This window comes from Chiloscyllium plagiosum, unplaced genomic scaffold (genome assembly GCF_037043375.1).
Source record: "Chiloscyllium plagiosum isolate Xiang-an unplaced genomic scaffold, Cpla_swu_hap1 HiC_scaffold_16, whole genome shotgun sequence".
Lineage (NCBI taxonomy): Eukaryota > Metazoa > Chordata > Chondrichthyes > Orectolobiformes > Hemiscylliidae > Chiloscyllium > Chiloscyllium plagiosum.
In genome coordinates, this window is record NW_028270154.1 from 90,750,347 (window position 1) to 90,767,711 (window position 17,365).

General features: G+C 41.5%; 1 protein-coding gene across 2 annotated transcripts in view; it reads left to right on the forward strand.

Moving 5' to 3' along the window:
* Positions 1–17,365, forward strand: part of LOC122556824 (uncharacterized) — a 99,232-nt gene that overhangs the window by 49,072 nt on the left and 32,795 nt on the right. Inside the window, exons 6-7 of one of the 2 annotated variants that reach the window (XM_043704035.2) lie at positions 1,197–1,312; positions 8,311–8,479. In XM_043704035.2, coding sequence (XP_043559970.2) covers positions 1,197–1,312; positions 8,311–8,479 — 285 coding nt within the window. The remainder of the gene's footprint in view (positions 1–1,196; positions 1,313–8,310; positions 8,480–17,365) is intronic. The other variant, XM_087995527.1, reaches the window with a different exon arrangement.

Here is a 17,365-nt window from a genome sequence, read left to right on the forward strand (position 1 = left end):
TCTCCCAACATGAGACAAATGAAACGATTTTTTACAGGAAGGAATAGATAGAATGCTCTCTGCATTGGGGAAGCTTGCAAAAACAACTCTAATTGCAAACAAAATAAGACCGTGTAATATATTTTTATCAAACTACGTAAGGGAATGTTAAAACCAGGTTATTGTAAAAAGACGGACAGTGACGCAAGATTAATCATAAATTTCCAAGTACGCAGGAATGAATACATAACCTCTATAATTACAGTTCTGTGGATGCCAAATGACTCCAGAATTTGCTTTAAGTGCTATTGGAATGATAAATAGCTGCTTGGAAGTAGAATCCTAATTGCTGAAGATAGTTAGAAGTACAGAATCAGAATGGTATTGGCAACATTTTTAGGTGTTATGGTTTGATACACATGTTTATCAAGTGAGTATTTACCTTCCTCTCCCCTCACATTTTGACTGACTTAAATGAAGTGTAACTGGTTGCATGAGAGTGAGGGTTTGTGACCGTCCTGTTGGATTTGAATTACTTTTGCTGCACAAACTGACCCGTATAAATGTACAGCTTGCAGTCAGGCATTCAGCTATGAGGAACAAAGGCAGTGAGGGTTGGTCATGGGCAGAGTGCATGTGTCAACAGGGCTGATATTGATGAAAGAGCTGATAAGGGCCAGCGTTTGCATGTGCATTTCATTATCATAATCAAAATTTGAATTAAGCAACAGCTAAAGAAGGCTTTAGTTCCCAGTATTTCTGACAACTTCCATGGTGGCTGTTGTCTGTTAGGTAGTGGGTGGGACCGAATGCTTGTAACTTGTTAGCATATATATTGAAACTAGTTTGATAATGTACAACGAAATGTTATCACTGTTCACATGATTTACTACTTGCAGTTCCGTAATTGTAGGTCTATCTGGTAAATGGCCTGAGGATGGTTGGTTGAACGGTATTTTTTTTGTGTGTGGTGTTCATTTATTGAAATTACATTTTCACACCAGAAAAAAAACACCAGGGAGAGGAGGGGGTAAAAAAGCAACAAATGGCATTGCATTGTTTGGCTTCATCAATGCAGTTAGCTGGACCCCACCCCAAACCCATATTTGGGGAAATAAAATGGGGAAAAAGAAATCTGTGATTCATCTCTAGCAATGATCTAAAGATACAGCAGCTGCTTGCCACTGATACTTTTGTGTGTTTGTGCTTCCTTACAGCAGCCCATATCAAAGGACGATCTCGAAAAAAGAAGAAATCGACATGCAGAAAGAGTGACGAGAGCTTGTCACGGGAGAACCGATGGCCCAGCCAATCGGATGTCAAGGAAGAAAAGGTTTGTGAATTGGGGTCCTTTCCAGTGGTTCACTGTTGGAGAATTTGCACCCTCCCTCTGCAGGGGCTTGGTTCATGATATTTCTGTCTTGTTTGTAAGTTAAGACCTTGACCCCATGTGCTGGTGTGATAGAAGCTCCACTGTTTGTCTGTGATGAAACCGTTCACTTAGAACCTTCACTGAGCAGTTTTGTTTTAGTGCTGTATATCATGTCCATTATGTTTGATATTGGATCTGTCTTATTAAAGTTGGTTAGAAAATGATGATCACTGAGTGCATTGACGAGGATGTTACAAACCAATCAGACAAATAACTACAGTAGCGCCTTGACATATGAATGACCCCGTTTACGAACAGGATTGTACGTAAAATTTTGCTTTAACATACGTACGAAATTCAAGGTACGAGCGAAGGTACGAACACAAAAAGCCCGTGTGCGACCACGTGGTTTCATTGTTCTGCTTTGCTACGCACTTGTTGAACGCAAAAGCTCTCGGGCCCTGTGTGATCTCATTCAGTTCGAATTTGGTGCGTGCGCTGTGAACAGCCGTCCAAGCATTCTTACGCTATCTGAGCGATGGGAAAAATTGATTCAGTTCGCGAATTTTTCGGTTCGCGAACCGGGTCCTGGAACAGATTAAGTTCCTAAGCCGAGGCACTACTGTACTTTGTGATGCAGTGTTTGCAGGATGTCCCAATGTTTACAGTAATTGAGGCACAGTCACTGTTGGAATTTGGAAATATGGCAGCCATGTAAACACAACGGATAATGCCTGGGCTATCTGTCTTAATCATTTTGATGGAAAGATAATTATTGGCCACTGCCCTTCCTCAAATTGTTGTGGGATCTTTTATCTCTCTCTCAGGTGTTGGTTTAATATCTCATTTGAAAGATTCCAGTTCCGACTTCTGAATATGTCAACCCAAGATCCCTGGATACAATTATAACCAAACAGGGGGTGTACTTGTACAAACTTGCTGTCCCTTGGGGTCACGATAATCCTGATGATGTAGCCTTTCAGCTTTTTAAACTTTTCATCCAGAAAAAAACCCACTTGGTGGTCTCGCCATCCTTCATAAAACTCTCAGCTCCACGATGTGCCTGAGCTATATTTGTTACTTTTAGGTTGGAGTCACCTTTAGCTGGCTGGTACATTCCTTCAGCAGAAGCTCTGTTTTCCTTTTACTGCCAAACAGAAAATATTTCTTTTTATTGGTTACTTCTCCTGAGCACTCATGGTTAAATCTAAGACTGCTTCCCGAGTTAATTGCTATTTACATTGTAGTTACCCAGGTTTCTTCTCTAGAGGTAGTCACCTAGAGTCCCTACAGTGTGGAAACAGGCCCTTCAGCCCAACAAGTCGACACCGACCCTCCAAAAAAAAACCCACCCAGACTCATTCCCCACCCTACATTTACTCCTGACTAATGTACCTAACCTACACATCCCTGAACACTGTGGGCAATTTAGCACAGCCAGTTCACCTAACCTATACATGTTTGAATTGTGAGAGGAAACCGGAGCACCAGGAGAAAACCCAGATACGGAGAGATTGTGCAAACTCCAGATAGACAATCTCCTGAGGCTGGAATCGAACCTGGGTCCCTGGTGCTGAGAGGCAGCAGTACTAACCACTGAGCCACCGTGCTGCCCTCCGTTTTCCCACTCAAAAATTAAATCGCAAATTCCTTTGTTAGAGTTAGCTTAATTTTGTTTGGCTTTCAGGATTGTCTTCAAAAATTAATTTTTTTTTTTTTTGAAAACTGCGTGGGTGATTTATTACCTGGTCTAGGGATAACAGTAATCTATTTACCGTAAACCTGCCTAACTTGAGTTATTGGATTATCGAGTCTGTCACAGAGGGTTAATGTGGTTCTGATCATCTCTTGGCAGGTGTATCATCTTGGAACCGAACTTGACCTGAAGAGATCTAGTTTTATTCCCTTTGATCCTTTCTATACAGGCTTAGGGAGATTAATAGTAGTTTGGTCAGTTGCCATATTGCTAAGTCATGCCTCGATCTGCTGAAATGAAATTGTTATAATTTGGAATACATTAGTGATCCTCCTGTGGCATGTTCTGGAAGTGTTATAAGAAGATGGTTTTGCTGTTTCCTTTACTGACTGAATGCCTGTATGTCAATATGGTGTTTCAAGAATTTGGAGCTTAGTTTGTGTTTGTCTTGATTTTTGTGGTGAACTAGGTTTAATGCATCACTTTAATATGGCGCAGTGGTTAGCACTGCTGCCTCACAGCACCAGCGACCTGGGTTTGATTCCACCCTCTGGCGACTGTCTGTCTGTCTGGAGTTTGCACGTTCTCCCTGTGTCTGCGTGGGTTTTCTCTAAGTGCTCCGGTTTCCTCCCCACGGTCCAAAGATGTGCAGGTTACGGTGGATATGCTGTGTTAAATTACACTGTAGTGGGCAGGGTAAGTGAGTTACTATAGTAAATGTGGGGTTACGGGAATAAAGTGGGATTCTCTTCAGAGGGTTGGTGCAGATTTGATGGGCCGAATGGCCTCAAATTGCACTGTAGGAATTCTATGATTCTACAATGGATAAGATCTCCTTGGGTGTAAGAGAAATTGGTTCAACTGGTGTTAGTTTTTATCTGTGGTAGCATTATTGTACCTCCATCTGAATACCATGGAGTTAAAACCCATTCAGCACTTTAGCATTCCATTATCTAGATAGTAATTCCAGTGTAGGATTGCTGTGACATTGCATTATCAGGGCTGTCCCCTCAGTGAGACATTAACCTAATGCACTGATTTGCCTGCTCAATGGATTTTGATGTTCTTGTGGCATTGCTTGAAGGGGCAGGTGAGTTCTCCTGATGAATTATCATCAATTTATCACTTGACCAACATCATAATTACCTACAAAACACCAGTGACTTCACTTAAACGTATTAGTGCCATAAAGATCTTGGGACGTTAAGAGAATGTTAAAGGTGCAATAAAGATGCAAATTCCTCCTTGCTGTACGATTTCATGAATGGCTCAGCACGGTGGGCGGCACGGTGGCACAGTGGTTAGCACTGCTGCCTCACAGCGCCAGAGACCCGGGTTCAATTCCCGCCTCAGGCGACTGTGTGGAGTTTGCACGTTCTCCCCGTGTCTGCGTGGGTTTCCTCCGGGTGCTCCGGTTTCCTCCCACAGTCCAAAGATGTGCAGGGTCAGGTGAATTGGCCATGCTAAATTGTCCGTAGTGTTAGATAAGGGGTAAATGTACGGGTATGGGTGGGTTGCGCTTCGGCGGGTCGGTGTGGGCTTGTTGGGCCGAAGGGCCCAACACTGTAAAGTAATCTAATCTAATCTAATCTAATCAAAAAAACTTCTATGTATTAAATTACAAAGTATCTTGAGAGGCCTCAAACTTTGGAGCTAGTTTTGAGGAAGGAGAATTTTACAGTTTGTGTAAGGTAACTGAAGGCTTCATCAGTATTAAGGAGGGAAGGAAGTTATTGTGAGACTAGCTAGGCAATAGAATGGAATTAAAACTCATCATTTCAGCTTTGATCTCATTGAACGATGGACAGACTTGATCAGAAGAATGAGCTTTTTGCGCTTCTGCATCTAAAGACCTTATAACAGAGACTGCAGCGGACAGGGGGATTGGACGGGGTACAGGTGATGGAGTGAAGTTCAGAAAGTTTCCGCATTTATATTTAGAAGTTACGTAAGAGAGATTTTTAGCAGCAGTGGGGCAAAGACTGAGAAGGTGATCTAATCAAGGTGCAGAGGGATTTAGGCAGATGCTCCCTATGTGGTGTTCGATAATAAGCCCACTGACTATGGGGCACCAAGGGTTGACAGGGATTGCAGGAGTACATCACCAAACCCAGGAATGTCATTTTAATTGGAATTATTCAATGATCTTCAAGGTTTTGGCTTGATTTTGTTAGTGGTTGGTAGTTTCCCCATTCATCTAATGGGTGCCTCCAGAACCTATTTTAAATGGGAAGTTGGTAGTCTCAGTGGACAGGTTACACTGTTTGTTGTTTTGGTCTTGGAGCTGAGCAGAAAAATGAACAATGAATGCATTTTTAACCGCATTTTAATTCAGATTCTTTCTGAAGTACACGATGATTTCATGCTGTACCTACATGAACTGTACAAATACCCTGTCTGGAATTTCCTGTTTTTCAAAGTTGAAGTTGTCTGCGGGGAAACATTTACTGAGTTAATAACATGATGGGGGAAGTCCATCACTATTGGTCATGAATTGAGATTATTAAACAAGATGCATGTCTTACTGTATTTAAATTTGGTGTCAACATCTTCCACCACTGTGTATAACCTGGAAATGTCAGCATGGATTTCCAGTGGTGTATCTTCACATGTTCACTCTGGTACAATTGTTGCCTCATTTGGTATTTTATAGTAATTTTACATTGAATATCAAAATACTGGAGATGCTGAAATATTCCAGCTCAGCAGAATCTGTGGAAGGAGTAACTGAGTTTATATTTTGTCGAATTCAATTGCTTCAGAGCTAGAAGGGTTCTGCGTGATGATAGAGGTTGTCTCACCTTATGTCAGATTAAATTCCTCCTCTGCTGAATCAGTCTCACAATTGTTTCCCTGTGACTACAAGAGCAAGCCAGAGGCAGGATAATCTGCAACCATAATCTTGAGCTACAGCTTTACGTGACCGTCCTGTGCTTTTGATAACCCCGAAAGCACAGGACGGTCACGTAGAGCTGTAGCTCAAGATTCCTTGGACTCCGTCCACAGCATTAAACATTCACTCCCTTTGGCCATTGACCATATATAAGATACACTACAGAAACCTACCACAGCTTCTTCAACAGCCTCTTCTGAACCCATTATCTCCACTGCCTAGAAAAACACGGGTGGTTGGCAATATGTAAATTCCAGACAGTGTTGTTTCCTCTTCTACTTGTATACACCATCCTAGTGCCATTTCTTTATTGTCATTGAGTCAAAATTCAGGCCCTCCCTGCCTAGCAGCACTGTGCGTGTGCCTGTACCCTCACACAGCTCACTATGGCTTGGAAGTTGGAAATGGCAATTGAATGCTGCTGTTGTCAGGAATCCTCACATCCCTTCTAAACTAAAAAGAGCGTGGGCATAAATTAGGAGGAGGTTTTGAGTCCAGCTGAGGCAGGGAGTTGCACTGTTTGGTGCTTTGGTCTTGGAGCTGAGCAGAAAAATGAGCAATGACTGCATTTTTGACTGCATTTTTAACAGCATTTTAAGTCTGATACCTAAGAATCAGAGACCTGAGAAAACGAGTGAGGTAGAGCTAACGAATGGCTGTCTGATGTGTTCCTGGGTTGAATTACTGAGAGTGATTACTCTGTTCCCCCTGCAGGTCGGGCAAAGCCTTCTGCAGTCAAATAGTGTTGGAGCTGTTTAAACCGTGTTCCGATATTAAATGGTACATGATGCTGAGAGGTGACAAGATATTGAGCTTTGACGGAATAAGAGCTGTTCGACTGTAATTGAATTTGATAGTGTACAAATCCTGCTGTTCTGCATTACTGGGGCAAATGTTCCTCGTTTGACCTTACAGGAAAATAAACAGTTTAGTGATTACTGAACAGGTCTCTCTTTGTTACTCGACTTGGTTGGACAGGTTTGAAAATCAGCTGCTCTTAAGAACCTAAATCAAATCTGATTTGACTTGCCTTCACTTTGAATGAATGATGAATGATTTATTTAATTGTTGAATGCCATTTAGTGTCACATACGTACGTCTTGAAGATAGTGTTTAGTCACCACAATCCGGTGCCATTTTGAGGTACAATAAGGATGAAAAGAATTCATCTTCTGTTCAAATTGGATCTCAGGGTCTGCTTCAGGATCTCTGCAAAGTGTTCCAGTCCTCCAGGAGTCCCCTGCTCCAGGGACATCAACGATGATGCTGATGCCCCAGGAGGTCGCAGCTGTGCTGACACCACCAGGAGACCAGGCTCTGGGCCTATCGCCACCAGGAAGCCCTGCAGCTATCGCACTGCTGACACCACTCCAGCCTCAAAGGTGAGGAAGAGAAGACAAAAGATGCAAAGCACATAGAGGAAAAGTCTCCACCAGCCTGAAGCGGACAGAAGAGCCTGAACACTACCTACTCTGCTGGCACCATCTTGGATTCCATTCTATCATATACTATAAAGAATCTCCGTACTGGACTCTGACCCCCATCGACCTTCTCTCCGAACCCTGCTGGATAGCATGCTGTGTCACTGACATTTTTCCCCAATTAATTCAACTTGAGGAATGAAGCTTGGAAGGAAAAGATCAACTGAACTATCCTCTGATCTGTGCATGAACTTTCATGTATAAATTTAATCAAAGTTGAGATCTGCCTGTGGAATATCATCTGGATTTCCCCATAGAGCTGGATGGCAGAATGTAATACACAGTTTAGATTAGAGTGGTGCTGGGAAAGCACAGCAGGTCAGGCAGCATCCGAGGAGCAGGAAAATCGATGTTTCGGGCAAAAGCCCTTCATCAGGAATCTGCTACATAATATTGGCTCTAGCACTGTGTTGGCACGTATTCAACAGAATTGTACAGTGGCTGCACAAGCAGTTAACATTTTTATTTTCTATATTCCTTCAGCGCCTACACATTGACTTTTTTAAAAGGTTTTGGTTGGTTCTAGTTACACCATGAGTATTATTGCAAGTAACTTGGCATAAATTGTCGAATCTTGTCTGAACCTGCATTGAGTTGCTGCCTGTTTTTCATTCTCTGGAGGCAAGCTAGATAAATCAAATCGTAAATCCTGCTAGTAAAACCACTGAGTAACATGAGATTTAAATGGAGCTGTTTCTTTGGAAGTAATTAGATAGTCAACCCACTTAGCACCACAATACTCTTCTTCCAGAAGGGTTGAGTCAGAGTCTCTCTCAGAAGGTGACATATTCCAGATTGCAAAATGTTCCCTGTTACTGTGGTATTCTTGAGACAGTACAGTTCTGTCCTTTTTCCCTTGTATTTATTGCCTGATTATTTTTCCTTCCAGAACAAAGTTGGATCGGAAACAATGGCAGCTGCAAGTGCACAAGCAAATCAACCAGCCAATCCAAATGACCTCCTTTCTGCAGAGCAATGCTTCCTGAAGGCTTTGCATAACTTCATGTGTGATCGCAACACTCCCATCGCCAGAATACCTCACCTGGGCTTCAAGAAAAGTAAGAAGGGCTATAATTTCAAGCTAATATAGTGTGGTAGCTGCATTAAGAAATCAGTTGGCTGGGATCCAACTTTCATAATGGCAGATTGTTTGTTTGGTATTTATTTCACTGTAGTATGCTATTTAATTTTCTCGATCACTCTGGCCTCTTGCTCCTACACAACTCAATGCTCCATATCCCTAACCTTTGACTTGAGGTGACCAGTTATTCTAGTCAGCTGCACGTAACTGTTGGATTTGCCATTGGCTTTGATTTGACCGAGACTTGTTAAAGTTTATTGCTTCTGCCTGTCTGTATCGAGTGTATTATCCTGTATCTGTGCTGAGCATCATAGGGGCAGTTGCAGGACAAGTGGTTTAAATTTTGGAAAGCTTCTGCAAATGTGTTCTTTGGGTACCCAAATCTGTTTTCTTTCTTCTTGGCACTTCAACTTTTAATTTGTAACCTGTTTTAAAGCGTGGGTCGATTTGACCTCACTCTGCACCCTGCAGCAAAGTCACTTTTAGAGCAATTATTGCAACAACCAGGTTGGCATTCACTCAGCTGCTAGCTGTGGTAATGTTTCAAATTAGGAGTATGACTGAATACCAGTGTTTAGAACAGACCAGAACATGTATCTTGTACATCTGTCAGCCCAACTCGTTACCATATCAACTGCTTGTGCAGATAGTACACGTTGTGTTCAGTGGCACATCTCTGATTGCAAACAGTGGTGGTAAAGGAGGCAGATCAGTGTGATAGAATAACCAAACAGGCACAGGCTGCTGTGTGAGGCAGAGACTGACATTTCAGACCTGCTCCTGGTTATAATTAATGTGCAGGTGACTAAAGGCAAAGACCAACTGTTGCACACCGTGATGAGAATTGGAGGATGTTGCATCATAGTGCGTTAGTTTTGCTATCGGTGACTGATTTGCACCATTTAAAAGCTGTTCAGACAGATCCACTGAAAAGGTCATTCTGTTGAAAGAACAATGGCATGTATTTGATTCTTTGAACAGAATGAGTAAGTTTATCATTATATTCAAGAACTGTGTATTGTGAGCTTTCTCCAAATTGAGTCACTGGGCATACAGTGACAATTTAAATGAGGTACTTTTTTGAGAGAGTTTGCCCTCTACTCCTATTTAGAGCTGTAAATGGATGTTTATGTACTAATGTGTATGGCAACCACCCTGTTTTCTTTACTAACAACCATCCATGGTGAAACATCATGTAATCAAAATTGGTACCTGGTCAAACCACAGATAGTCCACCCAGTTCCCCTAAAGTAAACCAGTGCTGTAGGCAGAAACTACTTGAATGTCAGACCCTGAGATTGTTGTAGAATTTTTAGAATTCTTCTGTTTTAGTGTATGAAACCAGCGCTATAGGTTTTGCACAATTGCCATGACGTATCTGCTCCCTCATCCTTTCCAAATTTGTTTCAAACTTTGGCTAGAGTTTCTCCCTGCTGGTTTTAGGAGACATAATGGACAGTGCTGTAGGTGCTCCTCATGGGGAGTTTGTATCCTTTTGCGAATGTGTACCCCCAGGTATTGGGTTCAGCATTACTGGGTTCTGTGTAAATGGCATTTTTCATTCCTTAAGATCAGGACTTTGCCAGTGTTATCTGATGTATAATATTGTAGTGTGGTCCAGGTGTAATCATTTTATTATATGGGATGATAACCACTATCTTCTCTAACCATCTTAGTTCTAGTTAATGAACTTGCAAGACACTGCCAATTAGAAGTTATTTTTTTCATAGTTAGAAATGAGCATACAGCAAATCAGTTGAAATAAATCTTATTATTTGTATACTTTAAGTCCGTTTTCCTTCAAAAAAAAAATTAAACCACGCTACACTTTCTGTATTAATTTGTCAAGCAATATTTTTGTGTCTGCTGAAATAAAATCGAGAAATAGTTGATTCCTCTTCGGACAAAAAGATGAAGGTTTGACCTCTCATTCCTTCATGCTGAGGGATTGATGGTGAAGTAGTCATTTAGATGGATAATTTCACCCTAAATGGAAATTCTTTGCAACTAAGTAGCTCTTTCAAGATGAACAGGAAAGATCCAGCACATTAGGCTGTTGATGTGGCATTGATCACAAAGTCGGTGACATCCTCCATGCTAAGCTATCAAGTTTTAATATAAATCTCCTGCAATTTGTGGTGTAAAGATTTTGTTTGAACATTTGGGACACAGGTATCGGTCTGGTAGCCTATTTATTTTCTTTAACTATGGCACTGGGATTTTCACTCTGCAGGCATTCAGAAAATGAACTAACTGTAAATTTGTTGAGCATTCAATTCAGTGAAAAGGAAAATCAGGCTGGATGTATAATGAATGGGGAACCTTCTACTGAAGAATTCACTCTCATGTGATCAAAATGAATATTTGTCCGCAAAATGCGACTTTCACCAACTACCTCACTAAAGGGAAGGCATTAAAAATAGAATCTGCCTAATCTTCTTGGATAGCGCAAGGACGTTTGTTAAAACCTCTGAGTATAAAATTAGGCATGAAGCACATCACTGGACCCTGTGATGAACGAATATGGCAGCTGTTTCCTGGAGGTAGGATGTATTGTTTGTTTCCTGGGTCGTAGATGCAGCAGGGCTCATCATCCTTTTACCAAGCCTGTTACCTTTGACCAAAGGCAGGTTTGTTTAGATTAATAGTTAAACCTTATCATAACCTTTGAAACACTGAAAGTAAATGGTCCGGCTTTTCAAAAAGCACCATTGATAGTGGTATCAACTGAGCAATATTCTGTTTTAATATTTTTTGATGGCATATAAAACAGCTTCACTAAATCCAAGCTGGGAGATAGAACCATGTTTATATTACCTTGAACTCCCAGTAAAGCATTATTGTGTAGTTCCTTTAACCATTAGGAAATAAAAGTCTTGTAATCTCCTTTTAATATCTAGTTTGTTTGTTTCTGAAATATTGCTAAGACCCATGAAAAATAAACCGTCATTGTAAGGTGATAAAGATTGAGTGATGTCAGAATGAGCTGCCAGAGGAAGTGGTGTAGGCTGGTACAATTACAACATTTTAAAGGCATCTGGATGGGTCTATGAATAGGAAGGGTTTAGAGGGATATGGGCTAAATGCTGGCAGGTGGGACTAGATTAATTTTAGGATATTTGGTCCGTATGGATGAGTTGGACCGAAGGGTCTGTTTCTGTGCTGTTCATCTCTATGACTCTGCTCCCAGTATCCCGAATAAGAAATCAATTATCCACAGTAGTCATAAACAGCCTTTTCATCTTTAAAGGACCAAATTGATAAGCAGCATCTGACACGTGTCCTATTTGTTCCAGTGATGTTCTGAGTGGTTTATAGAACTTGCCGTATCCTCAAATGTAGGGGTACGTGACAATGCCAAATTTGTTTGAGCACTTATTATTTTCTGAGTTGCCTAAAGATGAGATGTCATGAGTCCGTGTCATTGCTGAATTCCTGAGACATTCTATAATTATCCAACTTTATCCAAATTCTTTGGATAAAAATAAATTCATATCAACACTCAAGTGTTTTCACTCTGAAGTTTCCCAGTTCAGTCATAACACTAATACAGAAAGCTTAGAGTGTAGAGGTTAATGGCCTGGAATAGCACAAGGTGAGTCAATACTCATGGATTATATTGTCTCCATGTATTGATACTGAAACTGTGTGCAAACCTGAGAGTTTGGTAAGTGAGAAGGTTCTATGAGGAATATGTTGCCCCTTTCTTTAACTTTGCCAGCCTGTAGTGCTCTGATGAAGAATAGTCTAGCCTTGAAAAGTTAGCTTGCTGTCTCACCATGGATGCTGCCTGACCCACAGTGATAGAACACAGAACAGTATAGCGCCATACAGGCCGTTCGGCCCTCGATGTTGCGCCGATCTGCGAAATTAATCTGATGCCTTTCTAACCTACACTGTCCCATTATTATCCAAACGTACGTCCCATGCCCATTTAAAAGCCCTTAACATTGTTGAGTCTACTACTGTTGTAGGCAGTGCCTTCCACGCCCTGACTACCCTGAGTAAAGAAACTACCCCTGATATCAGTCGTAAATCTGTCCTCAATTTAAAGCGCTGTGTTAGCCTTCACCATCTGTCTGTCTCTCACTGTCCACCCTATATAACCTTCTGATTATCTTATACATCTCAATTTAGTCACCTCTCAACCTTTTTCTCTCCAACAAGAAAAGCCTCAGCTTTTCCTCGTAAGATCGTCCCTCCATACCAGGCAATATCCTGGTAAATCTCCCCTGAACCCTTTCCAAAGCTTCTGCAATCCTTCCTATAATGCAGTGACCAGAACTATGCGCAATACTCCAGGTGCAGCCTTACCAGTGTCTTGTACAGTTGAAGCATGACCTCGTGGCTCCCAAACTCAATCCCCCCACCGATTAAATGCCAACACATCACACGCCTTCTTAACAACACTATCAACCTGGCTGGCAACTTTCAGAGATTTATGCACCTGGACACTGAGATCTCTCTGTTCATCTGCACTGCCAAGAATTTTACCATTAGCCCAGTACTCTGCATTTCTGTTACTATTTCTGAAGTGAACTACCTCTCACCTTTCTGTATACACTCCATTTGCGACCTCTCAGCCCAGCTCTGCAGCTTATCTATGTCCCTCTGTAACCCACACCATCCTTCAGCACTATCCAGAACTCTGCCGACCTTAGTGTCATCTGCAAATTTACTAACCCATCCTTCTACACCCACCTCCAGATCATTTATAAAAATGACTAACAGCAGTGGCCTCAAAACAGATCCTTACGGGGTACACCACTGGTAACTGATCTCCAGGATGAACATTTCCCATCAACCATTATCCTCTGTCTTCTCTCAGCTAGCCAATTTCTGACCCAAACCGCTAAATCACTCTCAATCCCGAAACTCGTATTTTGTGCAATCCTTGTGGAGCCTTGTCAAATGCCTTACTGATGTCCATATAAACCATATCAACTGCTCTTTACCTTCATCCATCTATTTTGTCGTCATCTTGAAGAACTCAAGGTTAGTTAGGCACAACTTACCCTTCATAAAACTGTGTTGACTATCCCTAATCAAATTATTCCTTTCCAGATGATTATAAATCCTATCTCCTATAATCCTTTCCAATATGTTAGCCACAACCGAAGTATGGCTCCCTGGCCTATAATTACCAGGGCTGTCCCGACTCCCCTCCTTAAACAAGGGAATTTTGTCTTCAGTACAAAATCCAGCATCTACAGTAATTTGCTCCTTTCAGTTTATTATAGGGTGGGTTAACCAAAGCAGCACAATGCTGTGGAAGATGAATTCCAGGAGTGTTGCAGAGATAGATTTCTGCAACAATACATTGGGAATTTCAGCTAGGGATCAGGCTATTTTGGATTTAAGCGAAAGACAATAGACAATAGGTGCAGTTGTAGGCCATTCTGCCCTTCAAGCCAGCACCACTATTCATTATGATCATGGCTGATCATCCTCAATCAATATCTGTTCCTGCCTTATCCCCATAACCCTTGATCCCACTATGCTTAAGAGCTCTATCCAACTCTTTCTTGAAAGTATCCAGAGACTTGAGGATTGCAAATGCTGGAGATCAGAGTCAAGATTAGAGTGGTGCTGGAAAAGCACAGCAGGTCAGGTAGCATCCAACGAGCAGGAAAATCAACATTTTGGGCAAAAGCCCTTCATGAGGAATCAGATTCCTGATGAAGAACTCCTGCCCAAAACGTTGATTTTCCTGCTCGTTGGATGCTGCCTGACCTGCTCTGCTTTTCCAGCACCACTCTAATCTTGACTCTATTTTGGATTTAGCCTTTGCTGTGTAATGAGGTAGGACCACCTTATGTCCTTACTGTAAAAGAGCGATTGGCAAATAATGACCATAATCTGGGGAACTAAAGACCCATTAGTTTGATGTAATTCGTCGGGAAAACATGACAATTTATTATAAAGGATGTAGTACCTGGACATTAGAATATAATGGTTGAATTGAACAGAGCCATCATAGACTTAAGGAAAAGAAATCATGTTTGACAAACTTGATTTTTGAAGGTATTACTTTTAACATTGCTAAAGGACAAACATGAGTTCTGCTGTATTGGATTTTTGGAAGACTTTCAATTATGTCCCAAACGGGATTAGTAAATAAAATTTAGAACACATTGGGATTTGAAGAACTATACTGGTATGGATTGAGGATTGGTTAACAGACAGGTAGCAGAGAGTAAGAATAAACAGATTCTTCTCAAGATGATACTATGGGGTACGGCAAGGGTCAGTACTGGGCCTACAGCTGATCATCATCAATATAAATAATTTAAATGTGGGAACCTGCATAGAATTTCCAAGTTTCGCCAAACATGGTGGGATCACTTGCAATAATGAGGATGCAAGGAAATTGGCAGAACACCTATAATTTAATTAGGTATGTCGTTATTCATGATTGACAAAAACAGGTGAGTATTTTTGTAAATGACGAGGAAAGGTTGGTGTTGAAAGGGACTTTGGTGACCATGTGGGTGCAGCAAGCAAATGGGAAGGGAAATGAAATGTTGGCCTTCATTGCAAGGGGATTTGACTATCAGAGGAGAAAGTGAGGGCTGCAGATGCTGGAGATCAGAGCTGAAAATGTGTTGCTGGAAAAGCGCAGCAGGTCAGGCAGCATCCAAGGAGCAGGAGAATCGACATTTCGGCAGGGCTCATGCCCAAAACATTGATTCTCCTGCTCCTTGCTTGCTGCCTGACCTGCGCTTTTCCAGCAACACATTTTCAGATTTGACTATCAGAGTAAAGATCTTGCTGTAGTGAGACCTCTCCTGAAATATTGCCTGCAGGTTTGTTCCCCTTGGAGGGATATATTAGCCAAAGAGGGAGTACAGTGGAGGTTCATGAGATTGGGAAGGCAGGGTGGTTTTTCTTTTGAGGAGAAAATGAGAATGGCCTCACTGAAACTTCCAAAATTCTCTCAGGATATGTCAGGGTGGACGACGGTAGAATCTTTGCTCTGGGTTTGCTGAGCCTGAAACCAGGGCACACAATCTCAGGATAAAGGGTAGGTCATGCAAGGCCAAGGTGAGGACCAATTTCTTCACTCAGGGTGGTGAATCTTTGCAATTCTATATCCCAGAAGGCTGTGGAAATTTGATCATCGAGCATGTTCAAGACAGAAATCAATAGATTTCTGGAGATTAGTGACATCAAGAGAGAGTGCAGGAGAATGGCTTTGAGGTAGACTGTCAACTCTAATCTAACTGAATGGTGGAGCATGTCTGAAGGCTGTACTCCTGTTCCTAAACTAAACTTGTTAGTGTTATGAGCAATGGGAGAATAATGTTAATTTTGATAATATTTTGGTTATTTGACTGGAGAGATCAACTTCAAGTGATATATCTTAGCACGAGACAGTTGAGAAATGGTTTAATGAGGCATACAGCTCAAGTGCTTCATAAATAGATATAAAAGTGAGGGCATTATCGTAAACCTTTGTAAAACACTGGTGCGTCCTCAACTGGAGTATTGCATCCAGTCTGTGATGAATGTGCAGACATTGGAGGGATTGCAGGAAAGCTCCACAACAACAGTTCCGTGTTCTGAGATTTTTGTTAGATGGATAGATTGACAGAGCTGGGGTGAGTCCGCTTCAAGAAGCGAAGATTGAAAGGAGGTTTGATCAAGTCATCCAAAATCACGAGCAGTCTGAACAAATAAAAAGAAACATTTTTGTTTATGGGAGGATTAAAACCCAGATAACCATGCGTTGAGATGATTGGCAAAGAAAGAACTAATAATAGGAGGAAAAGCATTTCTTCTGTGCTTAAAGTGGGTAGAACCACTACACTGAGTGCAGAAGTTCCTCCTCACCACTATCTTGGATCACCTATCCTGAGATTAAGTCTGCTCATTCTAGACTCAATAGCCAGGGAATCATCTTCGAGATATCTAACCTCTCATGTCAGTCGTTAACAGAGGTGATGGTCTAGTGGTATTATCGCTGGACTGTTAATCTAGAGACCCAGCTAATGTTCTGGGGACCAGGGTTCAAATCCTGCCACTTCAGATGGTGAAGTTTGAATTAAAAAATAAAATCTAGGATTGGATGTCAAACGATGACCATTGTAAATTCTCAGAAAATGCCCATCTGGTTCCCTACTGTCCTGGAGGGATGGAAACTGGCATCCTTACCTGGTCTGGATTAAAGTGACTCCACATGAATGTGATTGATGCTGAACTGCCTTCCGGATGGGCAATCAATACTGACCTAGCTGTGGCACCCTTATTCCATGAATGAATTTAAAACAAAAATAGCCTGTAAAAATTTTTGTAAGTTGATGTGGTATAAAGGATACTGACCCTATTATCTCAATGTCTCCTCATTAGACTGATCTCACTATCCAGGGCCAAAAATGAGTTTTCTGCCACCACATTCTCAATGTGCATGATTACAGGGAAAATGTAAGTGAGTGCGACTGGCAGAGTTGCTTTTGCAGAATGTTAATACAGACCTACCTGAGCTTCGGGGCCTCCCTGTTAATACAGACCTAGCTGAGCTCCGGGGCCTCCCTGTTAATACCGACCTAGCTGAGCTCCGGGGCCTCCCTCTGCACTGTAAGCATTCAGGGGTTCAAGTTCCAGTCCAATATTTGCCTTTGTTCAGATATTAATTAAACTGGTTTGGATTTTGTGCAATAAAATGTGCAGGTCAAATCTCAGGACCATCTCTCTCTTCAATCTGGTCATCAGTTGAACAATAACTCTCTGCATTTGATCTGTTTTACTAATCCGCACATAAGTAACAATGTTTAAATTTTTCCATCTACTCTAGGTATTTAGACTTCTTCACCATACTTGATGTACAAGTGTCTATAGATTTTGACCTGTCACTGAATATTTA